This window comes from Halichoerus grypus, chromosome 6, assembly GCF_964656455.1.
Source record: "Halichoerus grypus chromosome 6, mHalGry1.hap1.1, whole genome shotgun sequence".
Taxonomy (NCBI): Eukaryota; Metazoa; Chordata; class Mammalia; order Carnivora; family Phocidae; genus Halichoerus; species Halichoerus grypus.
This window is the reverse complement of record NC_135717.1, coordinates 155,131,562-155,155,826: the sequence shown is the minus strand read 5'-3', so window position 1 is coordinate 155,155,826 and position 24,265 is coordinate 155,131,562. Positions and strand designations below refer to the sequence as shown.

The 24,265-nt window shown below is 39.4% G+C and overlaps 1 protein-coding gene across 1 annotated transcript in view; it reads right to left on the bottom strand.

Annotated features, from left to right (window-relative positions):
* CFAP54 (cilia and flagella associated protein 54) overlaps window positions 1-24,265 on the bottom strand; it is a 291,059-nt gene that overhangs the window by 19,153 nt on the left and 247,641 nt on the right. Inside the window, exons 65-67 of the mRNA XM_078076438.1 lie at window positions 15,599-15,708; window positions 11,792-11,933; window positions 3,246-3,320 (exon numbers count right to left, since the gene is read on the bottom strand). Of these exons, the coding sequence (XP_077932564.1) occupies window positions 3,246-3,320; window positions 11,792-11,933; window positions 15,599-15,708 (327 nt within the window). The remainder of the gene's footprint in view (window positions 1-3,245; window positions 3,321-11,791; window positions 11,934-15,598; window positions 15,709-24,265) is intronic.

The window sequence follows — 24,265 nt, the reverse complement described above, 5'->3', positions numbered from 1 at the left end:
ACAGAGAGCTCATTTCCTTCCTCCACCTTCTTGCTATTCTCAATTTTTTTTTGTCACAGGCTGTGTGTGGCAATATTTGTTTTAATTAGGAAGACACAGCAGAGGCAAAGGCAACCGTAACAGGTATGCTCACTAAGGGACCAAACTGCACGGCGAGATCCCATCTCAGTGACAAAAACAGCTTCATGAAGGCATGCCATTTTGTTTGTCTAACAGTTTGCTTTGTGGAACAGGCTTGGAATTCCCATGCCCCACCCCAGCACTAGTAGGCAAGTCTTGCTTTCAGGGGAAGTATTGGTATGGGGTTCAAGTGGGGGGCACCTTCTCTTGGACTAGTGGGTCTTTTCCCTGCGGGGGATCTCAAGTCAGGATCCCACACACTGATCTCATGCCTCTAGGATTCAACAGTGATTTACATCACAAAAAAAAATGGTTCCTGGTTCTTTCTCTCTTTTTTTTTTTTAAGATTTTTTTTTAAAGTAGTCGCTATACCCAGTGTGGGGCTAGAACTTACAACCCTGAGATCAAGAGTCACACACTCCACCTACTTAGCCAGCCAGGCGCCCCATCTTTCTCTATCTTTAACACTGTTCCTCTCCTTTTCTATCAATGTATCAAAACAAATTTGGATCCTAAAAACCTCTTTGAAATTAGTTGACTAGGGGATGAAGAATTCACACGTGGAAGGCAGGACCATAGTAGGTGTGATGATGATGCCTAAACAGCTAATAATTACCAAACATTTATTTGTGTGAGGCCCTATTCCAAATACTTAACGTGTATTATTTCTTTTAGTCCTCACAGCTGTGAAGGGTCGGCATTACTACCCCCACTTTACATATGAGAAAGCTGAAGCTTAGGGAAATTAAATAACTTGCCTGTGGTCGTACAACTAGTAAGATTCAAGGCTGGGATTCCAACCCAGTTCTGTCAGATGCCCAAGCCCATTAGTGCTATAAATCGTATGTCTTAAAATAGCAACTCCTTCTTCTGTGACCTATTTTTAACCATAGTTTGTATGAAATTAGATTAAACTTGATTTTTATTATAATGTCTTCCATGGTAAATCTATGTATTTCCATAATACAAAAATTAGGTTCCCCATTTAAAAAATAGGAAAAGGACATGAATGGCCAAATGAAAAAAAAAAAATTAAGTCAAATATTAAATTTCAGATATTTAAAACTAAAGGGAATTTAATTCAATTCAAGAAAGAGTAACCAAGTGATACACTGTACTAGGCACTTCAAAGTATTCAAAAATTAAGATAGTACTGCTCCTGATCCAAGAAGATAGTGATCTAGTGGGAGAAACATAGTGTAATATTTCAGTTCTTACTTCAAATGTCATCTCCTAAGAGAGATCTTCCCGGACCTCCCTATCTAAACTGTTGCCCCATTCCCTGTTACCTTCTATCACAGGGGCTAGCAAACTTTTTTTTTCCTGTAAAGGGCCAGAAAATAAATAATTTAGCCTTTCTGGGCTATATGGTCTCTCTCAAAACTACCCAACTCTGCTGCTATAGCTCATAGCAGCTAGAGATCACAAATAAACAAATGCGCCTCCTGTGTTCCAATAAAATGTTATTTACGAAACGGGCAGTGGGCCAGATAGAATTCACAGGCTGTAGTTTGCTGACCTGACCCTACTCTAACATATCACTCTGTTTTTTCTTTCATATCACTTAACAAAATCTGAAATTATCCTGCTTACTGATTTATTACTATTATTTACTATTTCCTTCCACAAAAATGGCAGCTCCAAGAGAGCAAGGTCCTTGCAGCTCGTTCGCAGCTGGTTCTCCAGGGTCTTAGAAAGGGGTTCCTGACACATGCACAGCTCGCTCTAAAGATCTGTTGATTGACTAAATGAATGAGTACTATTTCACAAAAGGAGAGACACTGATTGCCAACAAACATATAAACTATATTTGGCCAGATTATTAATAAATATGAAATAACTGAAAATGTCATTTTTTTTTTTCACTTAGCATGCCTGGAATGGTTAGCAAAAGGGAAGGACAAAGACAAGAAAGAGAGGGAAAAGAAGGGGAAAGGGAAGAGAGAGGGGAAGTAGGCGGGGAGAGCCTGTGTAGATGAATATGTGGGGAAACTGACCCTCTCATCTACTGCCAATGAGAGAGCAAACTCTTGTACACCCATGTTCATAGCAGCGTTATTTACAACAGCCAAAAGGGAGAAATGACTCAAATGACTACCTACAAAAGAATGCATAAACAAATGTGGTACATCCACAGAGTGGAATATTATCAAGCCTTAAGAAGGGATGTAGTGACACATGCTACAAGAATGAGCTTTGAAAACACTGTGCTAAGTGGAATAAGCCCACCACACAGGATCCTATGTATGACTCCACTTATGTGCAGGTATCTAGAATGGGCAAATAGTACAATAGAAGCAGAAAGTAGAATGGAGGTTACCAGGAGCTGGGAGAAGACGGAATGGGGAGTTACTATTTAATGGGCACAAAGTTTCTGTTTAGAATGGTGAGAAATTCTGGAGATGGATGGTGGAGACGGTTGCACAGCATTGTGAATGTACTTAACGCCATTGAAGTGTATATGTAGAAGTGTTTAAAAGTATAAATTTTATATTATGTATATCTTACCATAATAAAAAAGCATATACATTTTTTTTACTCCAAAAATGTACTCCTAAGAAATAACTCTGAGGAGATAATACAGAAGGGTGAAATATGTATATGCTAGAATCCATCAACCTCAAGATTCAAGAATAAAAATCTAGTTGTGTAAATAGAGCCTGACAAAAAATATACAAAAGAGGCTATTACGCAAGCATTAAACATGACAAAGTAGACTTTCCACATAAAAGTATCTCCATAACACTATTGTTAAATAAAAAAAAACAAGCTACAGAATGCATGTACAGTAAATCCCATTGATGTAAAAATTCTAAGGTTTATCTGTACATGGAAAAAATTTGAGATATTCTCCAAAATGCCCGTAGTTGATTATTCTCTGAATAGTAGATTTGAGATGATTTTAAAATTATCCTCTTCATAATTCTCTGTACTTGATTTTTTAACAAAGAATATTTTTAACCAAAATAACATGCTATTATAAACTCCTGTTTATCACTTCTTCACATTAATTAAGGAGGGTTAGGCTCTTGATACTTTCATAATAGATGTTTTCTGTATTTCTGTTTCCATAGCAACAATAATACTTGTGAGAGAATCAGATACATTTTCAAAAAGATACGTACCTCAGACAATGGTATTACATCTCCATCAGTCAAAAACAGATTTATTATTTCAGAGCAACATTCAATAATCATGTTCTAGAAATAAGAAAACAATAAAGTGAGGTTGAACTTACTGGTAAACTACTAGATATTTTAGTCATAAACTATTTCATTTGTCTTTTCTTGCATCACCACCTAACCCTCATTCCCAGGAGAAGATTTAGAGGGACTCATAGGTCACAATCCCTCATATAATTAAGGTTATTTGAAAGGACACAGGATGGCCACAACAGATAAGATTTACTTATGAATGATACATTATTTCATTGTTAAAATTCATACGTTACAGAATTCACACCAGAATAAGGTTTTGGAAAGTCACTTTTCTTCTGAGAAGAGAACCTGGGGATAAAGAGATTCAGACCCCAGGAAGGGATTTAAGCAGAGAAGAATGGTTGAGAATTGAGAAAGAAATGGAGAGAGTAAATGAAAAGGAACCCAAAGTCCGTATCATACGTTGTCCATTGCTGACGACACTGGCATGGCCCTTCTGTGTGGACACAGCCATGTTTATGTGCGGACCTCTGACCGCAGATGGATCTACCCATGGGCAGGAGTCAGTCAGTCAGATTCTCTGTCATCGTAATTTCATATAAGGAAGGGCAAGAGAAGACAGCTATAGTGAGTACTGATGATAGGAGCTGAAGGTCCTGAGACAAACATGGAAAAGGCAGCCATTGGGCTAGATGTAAGATGAGTAAGAGAAGGGAACAGATGTGTGAGAACTTACACCCCGCCACCCCCCTCCCCGTAATTAAGCACCGTCTTGGGGTGCCTGGGTGGCTCAGTTGGTTAAGTGACTGCCTTCGGCTCAGGTCATGATCCTGGAGTCCCTGGATCAAGTCCCGCATCGGGCTCCCTGCTCGGCAGGGGGTCTGCTTCTCCCTCTGACCCTCCCCCCTCTCATGTGCTCTCTCTCTCTCTCAAATAAATAAAATAAAATCTTAAAAAAAAAAAAAAAAAGGCACCGTCTTGGCTCCCGACTCACCAGTTCCATTTTTCTGTGAGGCCCACTGTGTTTGGTTTCCAGTCCTTATGTATGAGCTTATCGTACCCTGTCACATACTGCCTTCCCCCACACCTACTTTACTTGAACCAGTGTAAGTAGCCTTTCTTTACTTACAGCTAAAGGAGTCATGACTGTAAGACTGTCAGAGAGAAACTCTGCCTACTTTGTGATGTTGCCAGGTCCAGCAACAATACACTTTTATGGTTGTTTAATACACACGTGTACCAGCATTCAGAAATATGAAAATGATAAAGTTACACTAATTTTTAAAATCTTAAAATACAGAAACAAACAATAGAATTCACAGCCCCAAACCATATTATATTTAAGTTTTAATAAATACATGAATATAGAAAAGATCACATTTTAGAGTTCCAAAGCTATTGCTAATTCAATTTAACAAATATATTCAAGATGCTGTGGAACACAAAGATGAAGAAACAGACCCTATCCTCACAAAGTGTACAATAGCTGAGAAGAATAGATTCGTACACTCCTAAATAAAATACGAAGTAGAATGTGGTCAGAACATGGATAGGAATATGTTAGAGGAAACTAGAGGTGGGAGAGAGGAAGTGTAAGGAACAGGGAAGACTTCTTGGAGGAAGGGTCATGTGAAATGAGTCTTGAATGAATAGTAGGATTTCACTGGCAGAGAATGGGGACAAGGGCATTCCACATGGAGGGAGAACAGTGGATATTCAAGGATCTGATATGGTCATTACTGTGGGTGTGTATAGGAAGCATGGCAGTGAGAGTGATGAGAAATAAGGCTGGAGAGGTGAACTTATAACAGGACATGTAAAAGTAAGGAAACTGAGAGGCACTGGTCTGAGGAAATAATGATCCAATTGCTTTAAAAAAGATACTTCTGGCCACAGTTTTAAGGTGAACTGGGCTCAGAAAGAGACAAGAGAAAGATAAATTAGCTAGGAGGCTACTCAAACTGTTTAGGCAGGAAGTGATCATGGCGAGAAGTGGGCCAGCTTCAGTGGGACCAAAGAAGGTGGAGGGCAAGCAGGGTATCCAGCACTGATCAGGATATACTACTTTGCTATGATGAACCTCCCAGGCTCTTGGTCCACTTTAAGACAGAAAGGATACTCCTCTGTCTGAACACTGATACTCCTCTTATTTATCTATATTTCTGTATTTCTAATCGAGTTCTCAGGACTGGTTGCACTCTGATACTCCTCTTATTTACAGAATATTTATATATTATAGAATATTTCTATATTTCTAATTGAGCTCTCAGGACTGGTTAAAGTATATTTCCTCCCTATAGGAAAGGTTTCAATAACAGCCATGATGCGTTACTGTCATGATTTCATCAAGAGCTATCAAGCAAAATGAGATTGTCTATATCATTAATCATTTCACATAACAGATGAAGACAGCAATGTTACCTGATAAATAAATGCCTTCTGCTCCCTGTCTCAACATTTATCAAGCAGAAATTTCACCTCAACAACATCCTATTTCTTTGGCATTATTTGCAGTAAACCATTACAAATATCAGTAGTTGGCTGATTGGATGCTCGGCTACCACAGAAATGTAGCCTTGAGCTCATCACACCAGGCAGAAAGCTGCCAGAGGTATACTGTGCACAACTGGCAAGGGGCTGGGAGGACACAGAATAACCCTTGTTCAATCTTTGCCATTTTTCCCTTAAAAAGGAGCATCTGATGATTCTATGATGGTTTTCTGAGTTACTTCAAAAATAACCATGCCGACTCTTTGACTTAGTTGAAATCCTCATCTTCTTTCACCTATGGAAAAAAACTTCCTAAATTGTTTTCCATCCTCCAAACTCTTGCTTCCCTCATCCCTCCCTCACATGCCACCAGGGCCACGCCACCACACATCTCCGCAAATCACAGGGTGGATCATGAGAAGTCCTTCCAGGTGCTGCCCCCTCCCTCTCCTACCACCCGTACCCAGCCCTGCCTTCTCCTGGCCCTTGCTACAGAACAAAGTTCACTCACCATTTTTTCATTCAACGCCTACTATATGCATCCTAAGTGCCATAAACTGGTAATGAAAAGACAAGAAGAGAGTCCTTAAGCAGCTGATTGATGGTCTAGTGGGAAGAAAAGGAGAGATGGACTCTTAACAGTACCATGTGGTGACTCAGAGAGGAGGAAGCACTTCGTTCCACCCACCTCTTCAACCCCATCTCCCACTGCATTCCCCCGTTCTCCCACCACAACAGATAGCTCATTGTCCCGAGTAGAACATTCAGTCCCTGACTTCACATCCCTTCTCTTGCTGTATCCTCAGTCTGCTATGAGGGCCCTCCAACTAGAAGCTTCCCAAGCAAGTACTCGAGAGGCACTGTGTGTCAGGCGCTAGGTTAGATATTGGAGATAAGATGATGAATAAGACACCCAGCAAAGGAATTTGCAGTAAAGAGAGAGGAAGAGACCCATAAACACATAACTGCCAAAACAATACAGTAAAGGTACAGGGTGTTTGGAGGTATTTTGTCAGAGGGCCACGTGTGGATGTCAGAGAGATACTAAAGAACACGACAGTTGGGGAAAAGATTTAAGAGAAGTTTTGCTATGTATTATGAAAGGACTCCCTGTAATGGTTTATGTTCTTATGAGAGACTCCATAAAGACTTAGATTATTTTCAATGGTTTTGAACATCAGATTGATGTTTCTTTGAATTTTGCTAAAAGAGAACCACCAGGTGGCTGGGCTCATTATGAATGACATCTGGGTACTTATGGCCAGACTCATACAATGATTAAGCTCCTCCATGACAAAGACCTAATTGTACTGATTTCTGTTATGTCCTTATCTTCTTCCCAAGCCTGGAAAATTTTTGCACATAATAATTCCTCAAAAAGAATTTGTTAATTGATGCTAATGTCCAATTGTATTTTTTTCTGTTTTCATAGTACTTTGATATTTGGGATATGTTGACTATATACTAATCTTTTTTAAGATTTTATTTTGAGGGGTGTGGCAGAGGGGGAGAGAGAGAGAATCTTAAGCAGGCTCCATGCCCAGAGCAGAGCCCAACATGGGGCTCGATCTCACAACCCTGAGATCATGACCTGAGCCAAAATCAAGAGTCTGACGCTTAACCGATGGAGCCACTCAGGCACCCCGACTATATACAAATTTTAATTGCCTTGGTACAATCCAGGCATCCCATAAATGTTTGCTGAACTAACCTTAGGTGAATTGGTAAACATATTTTTAGGCTTTTCATATCAGTATGCTATCGTTCCAAACAAGGTGTTTGTCTCTTAAAGTCAGGATTGTTTACATCTTTCATACGCTGTAAAGTCCCTGGTAAGCTCTGAAGATACTCCTAAAGCTATGAATGACAGGTTAAAATAACTCAGTCATTCTGAGCCAGTGTTGTTCATTTTAGAAGGACATACATAGTTTTCAAGCCAGAAGTGATTAGAATACCTGTTCTATAACCCTCTCATCACATCTTAAATTAATATCTGTGTTCTGAATTTCTTAGCTTATTCCAGACTATAGGCTTTTTTTGGGGGGGGGTAAAAAAGGGAAGGGAATAAGAAAGAGAATAAGATTCATTATCCCCCATATCAACCAAAGGCACATTTTCTGGGCCCTTCTACTTAATAACCCACCAAAAATCTATACTGTGATAGAAATAAATATAATAGATTATAGAGGTTATGAAATCCTGTCCAATTCCAGACCAGAATCGATCTCTTCAAGTGCCCTAGTTAACTTCTTATTAGCGCCAGGTGAAGGTTGTCATGACAACGAACCGGCAGATTTAGTCAATGAGATGTGTTATAACACAGAATATAGCTGCCCTTTTTTTTAAGTTCCAGTTGGCATACTGGAAAAAAAGAAAACTTTATATATTCCTTCTATTTCTCAACTTTTCAAATGTTCTGAACTACTCTGTTTGCCAATTCACCTAAACAAATATCAATTTGTCTTCCATTTGATGACATTCTCTCATACATAGAACCAACAGAACTGAAACATAGCTGAAAATGCCCTACTTAAAGCTGAAGAAACATTTTCTAAATTGAAGAATAAGACAAATTCAAAGACAGAGCAGAGAACATCAGGAATGAAAGCAGTTTGTTTTACTCAAGGACTGATCCACTCACATATACCATTCCATTAGGACATGAAAGCAAGCCACAAACCGTGGTTAAGTCAAGGTAGGGCCTCTGGATTCCTCCCTCTGCTTACATTCAAATGCTCCCCCGTACCCCCATTTATTTGGTATTTGTTTATACTCATAGTCAACCCCTTGACTGAGACACTGGGCTCATTGTGATAAATTTGATACCCACATCGGACACACAGGGAAATTCTGATGACTCACATTCCAACCAAGGGGCACAACTCTCCATCTCCATTTAATGAAATGATCATTTTTAGAGATGAGAAGAAAATTAATCCCAGAAAAGTTTAAGTGACTGACCCTAGGTAGGAAAACTGAGTGGCAGAGCACAACCTAGACTCCCTGCTTTTATGGATGCTCACTCTCCTGCCTCAGACAATCTAAGCTAAAAAAACAAATGGGTTCAGGAGAAAATAACCATTTTCCATATATGAACTATCTAGAAGTGGATTCGGGGACAATTTCAGCAAAGAATATTCTAGACTATGGCTCAAAAACAGCAATCTGATATGTTTGGTCTACAACTGAAAAACTGTGATTATTAAGTGATCTACAAAAGAAGTGCAAAAATGACACCAGAGCTGAGTTCTTCTTGAAAACAGATGTAAAAGGGCAACCATACACTTTATAAAAATATGTATGTTATAATTATTATTTTATAATATATATAATCTCATGGGTTTGAGATATCTGATCTATTAGGAGATTATAAGTACTCAGTATATCAGTAATACCATGAAACATCCAGTAATTCATATAGTAACATACAAAGACACTGAAAAGATTTTTGGGATGTACAACCCAAAATCTAAGACATCAGTTCTATGATAAATCCAAGCACATAGCAGAGGAGTTGTAAGTATGGGAAAGTGGCATTCCACAAAGGCTAACTGTTCTTTCCTGATGAATCCTCTTACAGCTGCGCTTGTTGCTTTCACAATAATGAAAAATGCATTCACTCACTCTACTGGTAAATTCAGGCTCAAAATGCAAACAAGTATACTCTAAAAATCAGGAGAGTTGCCAACTTTTATGCTTTCATATGAGTGCACAGATGAGGAAAACAGTAAAAAAGGGCTAAAGCTACACTGAAACTAACATGACATCATGTGTCAACTATACTTCAATAAAAAGAAAAGGTTAAAATGGTAAAAAACAAAAATTAGAAAAAAGACCAAAAAAGAGCTATACCAATACTATTCTTTAAGAATTAAAAATGTTTTGCTATTGGTAATTGAATATTAACCTAGCAAAAAGTGAATTAAGGAAAAAAGATACAGCAGACCAAATATGAAGGGAAGATCCTAAAAGCTTGCAGAGAGGAAAAACAAGAGCCGGGCCCCAACCGGCTGGGAGTTCAACCAGGAAAGCAGCAAAGGGTGGTCCCAGAACTAGAGCTGTGTAGCAGGCACTCTTGGGTAGGCAGTCCTCAGCTAAAGCGGAAGAGATAAAGGAACTGAGACAGGATTTGATAAGCATGAACACTTGGGTAAAAGTCTATGGGTGAACATGTGAAAATTCTGATGTAATGGTCAGAAGAAAGTTAAGGAAAAAAGACAAGTCAAGAAGAATCAAAGCATATACAGGAAAGAAAAATAACCTTAGTACACTATCTGACTTGGCTGTAATAATGTAAATACTGAATATCGATTTAACCAAACTCTGTGATGTAACAATACCCGGGAAAGGGGAAAGGAGAAGTTGGGGAGAAGTATTAGTGAGTTAAATCCTTATATATCATAATCAAATCAACAGATATTATCTCAAATTGATACATCCAAGAAAAAAAGAATAATTATTTGTAACTTCTAGCACTGTTCATCAGTATTTCTGGCTTTTCTCCTTCCAAGCCGTAGCATGTGACTTATTTGGCCAATGAAATATAGTAGAAGTGATATGACGGAAACCTTAAGAGCTAGTGTGTGATTTGCCCCCTTTCTTCCCTCCTGCTACTGTGACTGGTGATATTTCATATGATGGATGTGCCACCAGCCTGGTTGCTGCCCTGAGGAGACATGGAGCAGGGCCTCAGTTGTCCCACTTGGATTCGAAGGCTTTTACCTCGTTTTCATGACTGATACTACATATTACTGTACGCCTGGAGGTAAATAATGAGAAACAGCTGAAAGAGTTGAAAACAGCTGCCTCTGCAGAGCAGGACTGCAGAGTGAGGAGAGGTTGGGTCGGAGACTGTCCCTTTTCAGTAAGTCCTATAGAGCTATTTAATTTTAAAAATGGCCACAATAACTACAGAATCTATAACTCAAGAAATTGGATTAATGTGCAAATGGAAATTCAAAGAGCAAGTGATTAGGGGAGAACAAATATTTCTCTGTTCCTCTCATTTCCAAAGAGGGTAAGGAATTGCCACTCCACTCCGGAACGAGGAGACTTCAGGCTTCTTTCAGACTTGTAGCTAATTTACTGCCAGAAAAGTATAGTGACTTATCTGATTGGTGAGTTTGGAAAAAGCAAAAGAACATGGTAGGTTCAGCCCCTTCTGGGCAATCTTTGCTTATATTTTTGGAAGCACCCTGCCTGCAGAACTGTTGGTCTCGGCTCCTGTGTACAGTGAGCCTGGTGGGGACGGAAGGGTAGTGAGCAATCCTATAGTTATACATGTGGGTAGGTGGGCAAGTCTGGCTCATTCAGGGGTGAGATACTACTAAGCTCGTTTGGTAACAGACCTAAAGCCATGTGCGCTAATCAGCTTTATCAGTTAATGATGCTGATATTTTGATCTCCACTATCCATCTCCTACATCCCGTTCCTCAACCAGGTTCAGAACTTAGGAAGGCTAAAAGAGAAATGACCCTCTTCTCCAAACACATTCTATCAATCACCACAGAAACCACTCAACTGTGTGATCAAAATAATAATACACCATTAAGATGTGTAACCTTTTTTGTTGTTGTTTGAAAAATACGTATGCATAGAAAAGGTCTGAAAGATATGCTTCTCTGTACTTTCTAGTTTTTCTTCACACATTTCTTAAGTAATAAAAATGTTCAAACAATAGACTTAAGAATGAAGAGTAAAAGAATAATATAAAGTTACAGAGCATTGTTTCTTGGGATTCACAGTGATATCTGGATGATTTCTCTAGATTGCCTTTGTATTCATTCACCATCAGATTCTTATAATTGGTAAGCTTAGGAGAGCTTTGAAGGAAACACTACCTATGTGTCCAAAAAAGTTGGATCATATCTGATACTCTAAAGAGAGAAAATAGAGAACAGAAGAACCACAACGTTCAAGTTTAGTTCCTATGCTTTGATGAAGTAAAAAGTCACATAAATAATTATGTAAAATGACATCCATGCTGCCACAGCAATACAATTTTCCATTATTTAATAACTTACTTCCATTTCCTTATCAATTGATTTCTCTTCCATTTCTTGCATTTCGGATACATTTTCATCTGAAGCGATTTCAGGAGCTGTTGGCAATGATATTTCAGCTATTTGCTTAAGATTAGATAGTTTCTCATGAATTGAAATAACTCTAAAAATAACAGATAAATATGTATTTTACTTGAAAAGGTAAGAAAGGCATTCGTTTATTCCCAGAATCAATAATATGTGTAAAGTAAGTCCTCAGTTATTTAACACTTGGATTTCTGGCATTCCCAAACATCATTCATTCAATCATTTGTTCATTCAAGAAACACGAGCAAAGAGACACAATTCTAACCTGTATAATGTTTATGATCTAGTTATATACTCAAATAGATATAAAATGACTGGCAAAGGCACAATGACAGAAAGGCACACATCCAAAATATTGCTTAAGATGAAAATAAAGAAAATAAAACATCTATGTGGGCAAAGAAAGTCCAGGCAATGACAAAGTTTGCTCCTGTGTAAATCTTAACGCCATTTGATGACTGCCTTGATGACCTGAAGGTAAGAATTATGGCAAGATAGGCATGGTTCAAAAAGGCCAGTCAATGAGCCCACAACAATGAAGTATACTGTAGAGGGGAGAGGTGAAAGGGTAGGGAGAAGAGTCAAGAAAGAAGGAAAATCAAAAGCCAAGAAGGAAGGCAGAGGACACAGTGGCAATTACATTGAAGAGGGAAAGCTTCTGGAACCATAGGCCAGTGAACAGGGGATACTCTGAAGGCAGAGGTAAACCAACGGATGGGTGGAGTCAGGAGACGGAAAAGCGTTTGCAGCAGCTGAAGGAGGCAAAGAGCCACCTGCATGGCCTTCCGTGATTCTATGCTACAGGCATATAGCACATGTGTGCATGCCTGTGTGTTTGCATCCATGTGGGTGTCTCCATCCAGGGAAAGAGGGAAACTTTTATGAGAAAGACACAAACGATCCGTGAAGGCAAACTGACATCAGGAATGTATGCAGGAATGTCAATTCTCCAATGTTCCACAGGGTCCTCATCTGCAGTATGGCACGATACTCAATTATCATAATGATGGTTCTCAGCAAAAGAAGGTTAAAAAAATACCTTTAATTAAATAAGAGGATCTGAAATTGTATGTATAATAAATGATTCTATTTAAAATGGCAATGATTAAAATGTAAAGATCTGTTATTAAAAGTTTACTTGGAATACATCCATTAAAAAAATGGGTCATCTCCAATAGCGCTAGAAAAGCTGCCTGATGCATTGGAGAAAAAATAGGACTCAAAGGACCTGGGTGAGTCATGCTTGGTTCCACCACACAATAGCATGGGACCCTGGACAAGTCACCTAACCTCTCTGGCCCTGACATTCCTCCTACTGCAAGACTGAATGATAAAACCCATGTCATCTACTTCACAGCATTTTGTAAGGACAAAATGAGGTATCTACATACATTCTTAACCATAAGAAACCCCATGAAGGAAAGATGATATTCTAAATCACTATTCTTGATTCTAATACCCAGAGAAAGAATTCTTAGAATTCTTACTTCTCTTTCAAAAATAATATAGCTTTCCTTTCTAACATGTGGAACTGCAGGCAGGATAAACTATTCTTTGATGTTTGCATTTCAGGTGGTCAATAAATGTCCAGAGCTGTATTATTTGCTTCAAAAATAAATGGCCTGGTCCAACTCTGTAAAAAGCAGGCTGGGACCAAGCAGAGCAGGCTGGGCACCCGTGCAAGGAGCAACATCAGAGGACCTAGCATCTCTGCTTCGGGCCCTGAGCCTCACGACTCCATTTGCCCCAACATCTTGCCCATATACATCTTCACCTCTCTGTCCACATCAATGCTGGGTCCAGCCTTTGAACTCCCATGTTGGCCCACAAACAAATAGCCATTTGGGCTAGACCAGCTCCCCCCAGCCTCTGCTTTCATTCACTGATTCATGGGCACTCACTCTCCCGGGCTGCCGGGGCCTGGAGGCAGGACCCAGCCAGAAGTAGAAATGTGTGGATGGCAGGAGACTCAAGGGCAGAGACAGTAGGTAGGGAACTAGATCTTGGTTAGAAGAGCGTAATTAGATAGAACTACACAGAAACCTTTATGCGTGTTTAATGAGAACATTCTCTTTTCCTTTGTTGCTGTAAGAAAAATGCAAAGAATGTTTTCCTTGTAGTATTTAATTTGGAGATTAGGAAGTGAAGTGAACAATTGAAGGAGGACTGCCCAATTTGAAGGTTCTTCAGGTTCCTTCTCGGGCCTATTTTTTCTGACCTGTTGTACTCTTACTTTGCCTTCTGAAAGATGGTCAACAAGAAGCAAGTCCCCACATGCTGATCTCACCTTGACCCTCCTAAGAACACAAGGAGTGCCAGCCTCAGTGAGAGAAACAGGCAGCCGTCCCCGTGCCACCGAGGGACAGGTTAGATGAGACACTCTCAGGCACCTCCCTGTGTTGGCTCAGTGACTGTGCACGGCCCTAATTTTAGTAAACCTACCACTGCTCATAAACACATCTAAATTAAGAACTTTGGGGAATAAAAAAGAATTCTGTCAGTTTGATTACATTCTACTCTGCAGAAATTATAATCATTTTCATTATGTGATTCTAAAAAATAAATCCTGCCATGTTTCTGGGTACAAAGCAAGTGTATAATTTCCTAACTTTGTTGCTTAGCTGTGCTGGTATCTGTCCTGTGCCTAGATTTTCTGCCATTTCACTGAAAAAGAAACAAAAAAAAAAAGGAAAATTGACTGAATAATTGAAAATGTGCCAGCTCTTGAAACATCTCTTGTTTTATTCTCTTTTATGGGGAGGCCAAGAAGTCCTTCAAAATGAAAATCATGGAGCATGAACAAGGCTCGTCAGGGAAGAAGAGAGAAGCACCAAGTCTCTGTTCACTAAGCACTTAGGAGGTGCCTAGAAGGACAAAGAGCTAACACTGACAGACACAGGAGTCCGTAATGAGACTTGACATCGGCCCAGTGCTTTTGGCCTTTCAGAGGATGTGCATACATTGTCCAGTTTGATCTTAACAACAACCCCAAGAGGCAGGCAGAGTAGATATTATTTCCATTTTACAACTGAGGAAATGGAGGCTGAGATCACAAGGGCAATGAACAATGGAATCAAAACTAAATTAACTAAGCAATGAAAAAATTCAAAAAATGAACTGGGAATCTGGTAAAGTGAAATGGAAAAGAGAGAAACCAGGCATGAGCAAAAGTTAGAGATATGCCCCGCTTGATGGAGAGGAAGGAAGACAACCTGGCTGAGGCAGAGACTGTTGACGTGGTGAACAATAAAAAATAGGATCAGACACAGGGGAAGGGTGGGACAAGATAGGTAGTGGAGTTTGTCCTTAATATTGCAACCCAATACAGGGCCGCACGTTATTTGTTAAACACACCCCAAATTACAGGCAAAATACAGTACAGACAATATCTTTGTACTCTTTATAATCTTTATGAAGTGTCAGGAACTGTTTCTGCAACAACTCTAAGTACTATTATTGTTATACCCACTTCATTGATAGGGAGACTGAGGCACAGAGAGGTTAAGTAACCTGCTTAAGTTTGTGAAGTTAGTAAGGGGCACCACTTGCATTTGAAACAAAGCGGACTGGATTCAGAGTTCATGCTCTTAACCACTGCAATATCATACTCCTCTAAATAAAAGGAAGATTCTTCTAAAAAAGTCTTCTAAAAGTTCTTCTGTGATTTACCTTGTACATTACTAAAACAGCCTGTTCCAATGAAAATACCAGCAGAGTTGTGGAAAATCATTCATTACTTGCCTGTTCAGTGGAACCCAGAAAGAGCCAGTATACACATTGCAATAAGTGCTATCAGGTACAGCATCTGAAATATTCTGGGGCTTCATGTTATATGCATACAACAATAAAACCTATAAAAAATTAAAATACATAAAATGTGATATCAAAATTACATTTTGCCTCAAAATAATATCATTAAATTTTAAGAAATTTGTCTTTGAAAGACAAAACTTTTTTATCAATTCACTTTAAACAATTCTTTTTAAGTAGGCTTCATGCCCAATGTGGGGCTTGAACTCACAACCCTGAGATCAAGAGTCACATGGTCTACCAACTGAGCCAGCCAGGTACCCCTCAATTCACTTTAAAGAGGAATGATACGGGATGTCTGGGTCTCTTAGCCGGTTAAGTGTCTGCCTTCCGCTCAGGTCATGATCCCAGAGTCCTGGGATCGAGTCCTGTGCTGGGCTCCCTGCTCCACAGGGGGCCTGCTTCTCCCTCTGCCTCTGCCTCTGCCTCTCTCTCTGTCTCTCATAAATAAATAAAATAAAATCTTAAAAAAAAAAAGAGGAATGATATGAATGAGAATTGTACGAAGTTTGAGGTGAAAATAGATGTCATTTGATAATAATATTATATTATTTTCAAAGAGTGCCATTTCTTACTGCAATTAAGTTTAAATCTCAGCCTTCGAAGGCCCTCTATAAGTTGGAAATATGTACCTAGGAAATACCCAGCCTTGCTTCTAGTTACTTCTCAACACGCCCCTTTCCCATCGGTGGTCTAGCTGCTTCTGTGCCTCACTTACGCTGCTTCCTTCCTCTTTCCATTTATTCAACCTACACACAACTTTCTGGTCCCCACCTCTAATGTGGAACTTCTCCTAATGACTCATGCTCTGGTCATTTCCCTGTTGTTTCCATTTTGACAACCCTTAAAGTCAATTCCATAACTATAGCACCTATTTACGGTCATAGTCACAGAATTTGAGATTCATAGAACCTTAGAGAGGATCTGGTCTAAGCCCCTCATTTTAGATATAAGAAAGCTGAGGCCCAGAGCTGCCCATCAAAACTGACTGATTAAGTGCATGCATTTATCTCTGCTTCCTTGATAATCAAACTAAGAGTAAAGTATGCCTTTAAAAAGGCATAAATCTACAAAGACAGATAAGAAGGGAGGAGGTAAAGCAGACAGGAGATGTTAGCAACCCTTTGAAGGACAGAAAGTACTCAGAAGAGCACTGGGTGACTCAGAAAACAGGAAAGGCTGTGTCCTAACTGCCTTCAGAGGGGTCGCCAACAACAAGCGTGACTGAGAGCCCTGGAAAGGCTTGGGAACTGCAGATGTCAGGTATCTTAGACAACCTCCCTCCCATCCCTTCGATGAACCCATGCAACCAGATTTCCCCACTTCCCTTGCCTCCTCTCTGGCCAAACCTCTCCCATTTTCCTCTCTGCTGAGGCTAAATCAGAGATCTATTCTCAGGGACATTAGGTACAGGGGTGAGATGCTGAACTGAAAACACTGGAGGGGGTGCCTGCGTGGCTCAGTTGATTAAGCATCCAATTCTTGGTTTCAGCTCAGGTCATGATCTCACGGTTGTGGGATTGAGCCCCACATCAGGCTCCACACTCAGCAGGGAGTCTGCTTGAGGATTTTCTCCCTCTACCCCTCCCCCCACTCATGCACACTCTCTCAAATAAATTTTAAAAAATCTTAAATTTAAAAAAAAAGAAAACATTGGAATTAAGTGAAAGTCTGTGTTCTGAACAAGAGACAGCTCCTACCCCACTGCAGGCCCTGCTCGGGATGTAGGAAACCAGACAGAAGTTGAAAAGGATCCTCTTTGAGGAAACCGACCAGACAAAGAGAAAAGACCTATGGGTACTGACATTTCAGCATCCTGCAACGAAACCGTTGGCTCCTGCAGTTACCCTACAATGAGGTCTATAAATCAATAAGTCTGACCTGATACACTTTTTAGCACCTTCAAACATGAATGAATAACCAAGGGTCACTAGACATGAAATGAAAGATAGAGGCCAAAACTAATATAAGAAAGGAACTTGAAGAGTCAGGTATAAGACAGAGAGCAGAAGACAACTTCAATGAAACCATAATTAAGATCTTCAAACAGAATAAAGACAATATTTCATCCATGAATCAAGAACACAGTGCTGTTAAAATGAATAGACAAAAAGAGCTCTTAAAAACAAAAATATGATCACAACAACTAAATAATCAACAAAAGAGTTGAAATATAAAGTTGAATATATATCTCCCCAGAAGTAAACCTAAATTTTAAAACATAGGTAATAGGGGAGAAAAGATGAGAAAAATACTCAATCTAATAAACTCAATATCTGAATAATAATTCTAGAAGGTATAGAGATAATCAGAGGTGGGAAATTATCAAAGAAAAAAATTCTTCTTGAACCAAAGACTATACTTTCCAGATTGAAAGGGGCACAATGGATGAAAGAGCTAAACCAAGGCTCATGATGGAATTTGAGAACACAGGGGACAGAAGGAAAGTCCCCAGAGCTTCCAGAGGAAAAAAATCAAAAGAAAGAACTAGGAATCAGAATAGGACCAGACTTAACAGCAATGCAGGATTGCCAGAGATAATGGAGCAATGTCTCCCATGTTTTGAGAGAAAATAATTTTCAACCTAGAATTGTATGCCTAGAGAACAATGAAGTCAGCATTAAAATGATGACTTTTTGTCATCATAAAAAGACACTCAAGGTCTTTTTTATATTCTGTGTAAGTACAGGGTCAATCTCAGTCAATCTGTTGCAACCTGTTAGCCTCTCAGGGGACTGTAGTCAAGGTATTGGCCCGTGGCCAAACCTGAATGAAATGTGCTACCTACTGACTAATGCAGTCCTGTCCTTGGCTCTGAAACACACCAGGAGGCAGCCTGTGCCATCTTGTTAGCATTTTTTTGTAGAAAATATACATATTGATGATTTGCATCTGGATTCTATTGTTCTCTTAATTTCTATCACTGAATCTGGTCCCACACATGGTTTTGACTACATGAAGAGAGAGGTATGAAAGACTCCTCCTCGGATGAGACATCAGCTTTCTTGAGACCAGGATATCTTAACATATTTTGGTGGTTCATGATCTGTAGAGGAAGTGTGTCCTGTGCAACTGAGCAAGGACCCTGGCAACTGTTCCTGAGCATATTGGATCTCTCTAATGGTTATCTGTGCTTACTTTATCCTGCCATGCCTTATCCTTTACCAAAATCTTCCTCGAATTACTTTGTGGAATATATTATATGGTGTGTCCTTTGAATAATCAGAACCTCTAACACACCCTTTGTTGGGAAGCTGGAAATGTGTTCATTCAACATGAGAGAGCAAGTCAAGATAGAAACAGGGGACCCAGGGAACCCATCTCAGAAAGAGATGAAGGAATTCTCAGGAGGATGGTGAATGGCCCATCTCTTAAGAGCTAATGAAGCTCCCCAAAGTGTGTTAGTGGAAAAATTTAAATAGATAACATACTTTATATTTAACCCCTGACAATGAAAATGACTTTCTCCCTCCTCAGGCTGACACTTGTCAATGGCTTTGCAATACAATTTTAAAGCCTTTTCTAACTGAGCATGGCACACTGAATTCAAAGTATAACAGTCGGAAATCAAACTGGACTTGGATAAAATACGGCAGTAGATAAACAACAAAATGCTAAACTCACTTGCATATTTGTTGTGAGCCTGGGCTTTGGAGCCAGAGTGCCTGGGTTTGCCTCCACCATTTTACTGGCTGTATGATCTGGGCAAATTATGAAAACGCTGTGCCTTCACTTCCCATTTGTAAAATGGAGATGTGGTAATCCCCATCCCATGGATCATGTGAGGATTCATTGAGTCAATGTGAAGTGCTTAGAGCATCACTGCTGTGCTTGTGAGCCTCATGACCACTCCTGGCTCCTCACCCTAACTTGCTTGGTACCTCACTCTCCATATTCTTTTAGACTCACTGCTAACCCCAAGGCAGCTTTCTGTCTGACCTCCCAGGTTGTCCTCATTGAATCCATGTGCTTAGTTCTATTCCCAACTTGTCCTCACTCCTCAGGGATAAGTGTCAACCTATAACACCTTGCATACTCGGGATTGGATTCTGCAGGAGACAATACACCCATGATGAAATTTCCAATGCTCCCTTATTCACTTCTGCAAAGACTTGTTTTTCAATGGCAAAGAAGTGATGTGCTTTTGACAAAAGTTGAGGAATACTGTATTTAAAATTGGCTTGAATGGGGAATCCCTTACAGCCCAGCAATGGGTGAAAAAAAGAGCCCCTCCTCTACTAGATGGAGTTGATTCATTACTTCCTCACCTTGGTACCTTAATCACCTAACAAAATGCCTGGCATATAGTATGCACTCAATCAATGTTTTATTAATTAGTTAGTAAGCAGTTAAGTTATATGCACGTTATAAAGAAATCCACATGAAGAACTAGAAGACTCAGGTCCCCATTTTCATTTTTGTCACTAGTAAGTTGTGGCATTTGTCAAGTCACTTTACCCATATGGGACTTGGCTGCCTCATCTGTAAAATGAGAACATCAGATAGACGTTCTCCTACTTTCTTTTCAGTTCTGAAATTTGATTCGGGTGGTACCAAGAGAAGCCAGAGAAGCTTTCCCGTGGAGCCTACGGTTTAAGTCGCAATGCAGTAGCTTCTTGGAGAATCATTATTAGAGCTGTGGGGTGCTTTGGAAGCACTGGTCTAGCCCAGCACTTCTCAGAGTTAAACGTGTATACATTACTTGGGAGATATTTTGATTCAGTGGGTCTGGAGTGAGACCTGAGATTCTGCATTTCTAGTGAGTTTCCAGGGGATGCCAGGGCTGCTGGTTCTTGACTCTCAGATGCCAGTCCCTGCCTCCTTTGCAGCCTTTGTCTTCCCCAGCTCCCAGAAGCAGGGTGTAATTTTGGGCCTCATCTGCAGCACCAGGTTCTCACTAGTCACTTGGCTAACAAGACCCAGAATCCAGGGCACCTCAGAGGGAAGCCCTGGGCATCTGTATGATCTCTGAGTTACAGCACTCCTGACATCGGCACTGACAACATTGAGCTTCTGCCTTTACTATGACTTGGTAGTTTTCTACCTTAGTTAACTCTACCTAGTTAACTTTTCCTTCAGGATGTAGGACTGAGCTTGTCTTGAATGCACAGCCTGCTTATTTGGGACCATGAAATACAGTCTGGCTCTAACCAGGGCTATAAAGATCTCCAGAAAAGATCACCAGCTCCATATCTCTTGTTCCCAGACTGGTTGGATCTCTACAGTGAATAGACTTTTCTCCATGAACTTTTCCAGTTCTATCCAAATCTGTGTTTTCACTTGACACATGGAGTCCTAATTTTCAGTGCTTTGCTTGATCAGACTTCTTGCACTTGATTATGTTTGTCTGCCTAAATCTTCTGTGGCCTCTGAATACCGTGCCTTGGACAGTCTAGCTGCACTCAAAACAATAGCCTTTGCAGCAGTTTGATTCCCTCCAAATTAGGTCTCATAGACCAAAAGGAAGGTCCCACTACTGCTTCTTTATTGCCCCTCCTCCCTGCTAGCTCCAAGTTGCCTTTCTTTGAGTCTGATCAAGTAATAAACATAATTCAAGTCTTACTCTAAACCTGGGCTGGCTTGCGATCCAGAGCATCCTACTGGGAACTCTGGATGCTAAAAATAGCAAGAAGATGAGGTAGAATTAAGTTAAAGGTCCTAAGATGTATTCTTAAGACAAATTTGAGCCATCAAAACTCTGGCTGTAGTTACATCTTTGTAAGCTAAGCTGTAGTTATGCATCTTTGAGCCATTCTTCACAACTATTTTTAAAGCCTTTGTCTGGGAGGTTCATTAAAATGATTGCCCCTTGAAACCTCTTTAGTGTCTGCCTCTAGAAGATACTGAAATTGTTCAAAAGATGCTTAGTTTGTAATAAAATTCCAGGGAAGAGCTTATAATGTGGTTCTACTACATTCTTCTAAAGAAAATTTTGTTAAATAGGATAATACAATTTCTACCCCCATACTTAAGAAGTTAAACTTTTCCAAGTTATAAACTTAACTCTAAAAAGTATTGTGACATTGAAATATTTAGCTCTCTTAATTATCTAAAAATTTTATGTCAAAGTCCCTAGTTCCAGGTTTTCTACTTTGCTGCCACCAGCATCCTTAGTTCCTACCAGTATTTCTGCTTCAGATACTAGATTAACTGAAGAGGACTGAGTAGGTGAATCAAGTGATGTTAACCTGCATTGTTAATCCTCTAAGTCCCGGGAAACTCCAACACCATAGGTCAGATATTAATTTTCATCACCATCCCACCCAGAAGCTAGAAGTGCTTGCAGCCAGGACCACTCTTGAGGACTCAACAAAGCACCATGTTAGGAGTGCAGACTTGGAATCAGATTGTTCTATCCTGATTCCTTGCCGACTAGCATTCCTCTATCCTGTGTCTCAGTTTCCACTTCTGTAAAATGGGGCTGATGATAGTACCCACCTCATAGAGTTGTTGTGAAGTTAATATAAGCAAAGAGTCTAGAATATACTAAGCTCTACATTCACTATTGCTATTATCTTGTAGTTTCATGAACTTTAGCCAGTTATTCAACATGAAACTCTACACTAAGATAATGAGTAGATAAATGTTCAAACACACCAATATTTAAATCATCAAACAAATTTCAGTGTTATCTTCTGAAAAGATAGAATCTTAGGTCTGAGGAGATCTAGTCCATCCAAGTCAGTGTTTCCCAATTTTTTGACTGAAATTTATGTGAGCAACTACATTTTTCATCATGACCCAATATTTATTACCAAAAAGGGGGAAAATGCCCCCAAACTAAGAAATGGGAAAACTGTGTGTTCTTGTGTCTTTGCTTGTGGCATAAGAAAACCACTCTAGCAACCTGTTTAAATCAGAATTAGTTAGCTGGTATTCTCCTTCTAATCTCTGCCCCAGTTCATGCTTCCATGTCCATTATCAGACACAATTGTTGATGGATAAAACCCTGTTACTCTAATTATCAGCCACAGATAGAGTCATAGCATTAACTTCTCAGGTCACTCTGTCTCAGACTGATATGGATGTGATATTTCTATGAGCTTGCAAAATGAACTTTATAGTTTATACTTTCTTCCTCATTTTTTAAAATTAGCTCCTTAGGTAAACATTCTATTTCCCAAATATGTAATCCTTCTGCATCCATACCCTCCCTGAATGAATATACTCTTTAATCACTTGGTTATTTCTCTTGCCAGCAAGTAAATAAATTCTGACATATGCTGAAGATCAGTCAATCTGAGAAATTTTGTTTTTAACAACATCATGAAACAAATTTCAGAAAACGTTTTTTCTCTTAATTTATTTTAAAAAAAAATACGACTCAAGACCCACACAATATTGATTCCACGGTCCATTAGTATTCTTGGATCCAGAAATTGAAAACTACATTACTAAATTCCCCAAAAGAGACTATGCAGATTTATTATTTTTAAAAGTATATGGAATATCTGGCAAGGATTTGACATGGAAAGTGTGGGAAAGAGAATACTTTCATAACGTGAGAAATAGCTTTAAATGTTCCTGGGAGTGATATGTTAAAGTTCCTTTTTTTTGTATGAGTAGAAAGAGAGATAATGACCAAGAGTTAGCAGCAGGTTGCTAGCCTAAGGAGGCAGAATGAAGAGGCCAATGAGAGAAGTGTGTTCAAGAGCAAAGAGAGGTAGGCCCAGGAGGTTTCACAATCTGACAGGGTCACATGGGTCAAGGAGCAGCAGAAGCTACCAGAGGCACAGCTAGAGGGGACAGCACTCAAGAGCTGGAAAATGCAAGAGTAGACCAATGCAGGAGGCAAAAAGCAAATGAAAATGCTGAACAGGGCAAAACTATATGGCAACTGCTTAATGGGGAAAAGCCTGAGGCTCTTCTTAGAGAGAGCAGCAATCAAAGGAATGCTATGGTGGAAGGTCCCTCTGCAAATGGCTGTAGTGACCAACTGTTCCATTTTTAAAAGCTTGACCTCTCGTCAAGATTCTCCTAGAATGTGAATCACTGTTATTTCTCCAATTGTTCAGGGATTGATATTAAACTGATTCTAAATACTTGCCCCCATCTCCACCTGCTCCCCAGTGAGCCCTAGTGCAAATGTCTTTCCATGCATATGGACATAGATGTGGATAAAGATAAAGATGCAGAGTTAGATAAAAATAAAAATAATGAACATTAAAACAAGGAGTGACATGTGTGATATAAATTTATGAAGGGCACTTAAAGGCAAACTAAGGTTTTTTTCCCTATATGCTATGTACTTTAATTTTGCTGTAAGGCACAGTTTACTCTCTTTTCTATACAATGTTGGCAGCTAAAATATCTATAAGAAGATATTGTTGCTAAATTTTAAAAGAAGTTTTAAATAATGTTTAACAAGTATATTACATGTATATTTGAAGTTATTAACCTTTAAGACAGCATAATAATTTTAAAATAGTTTCAGATAATAATAAATGACAACTACTATTTATTGAGGTTAGGCATTTACCCAATTATCTCTAGTTAACAGAAAAGGATAACTATGATACAGAAAAGTTAACCAATCTACTGAAGATCACAAAATTATTAAGTGACAGAGCTGGGATTCCAACCCAGGTAATTTGGCTC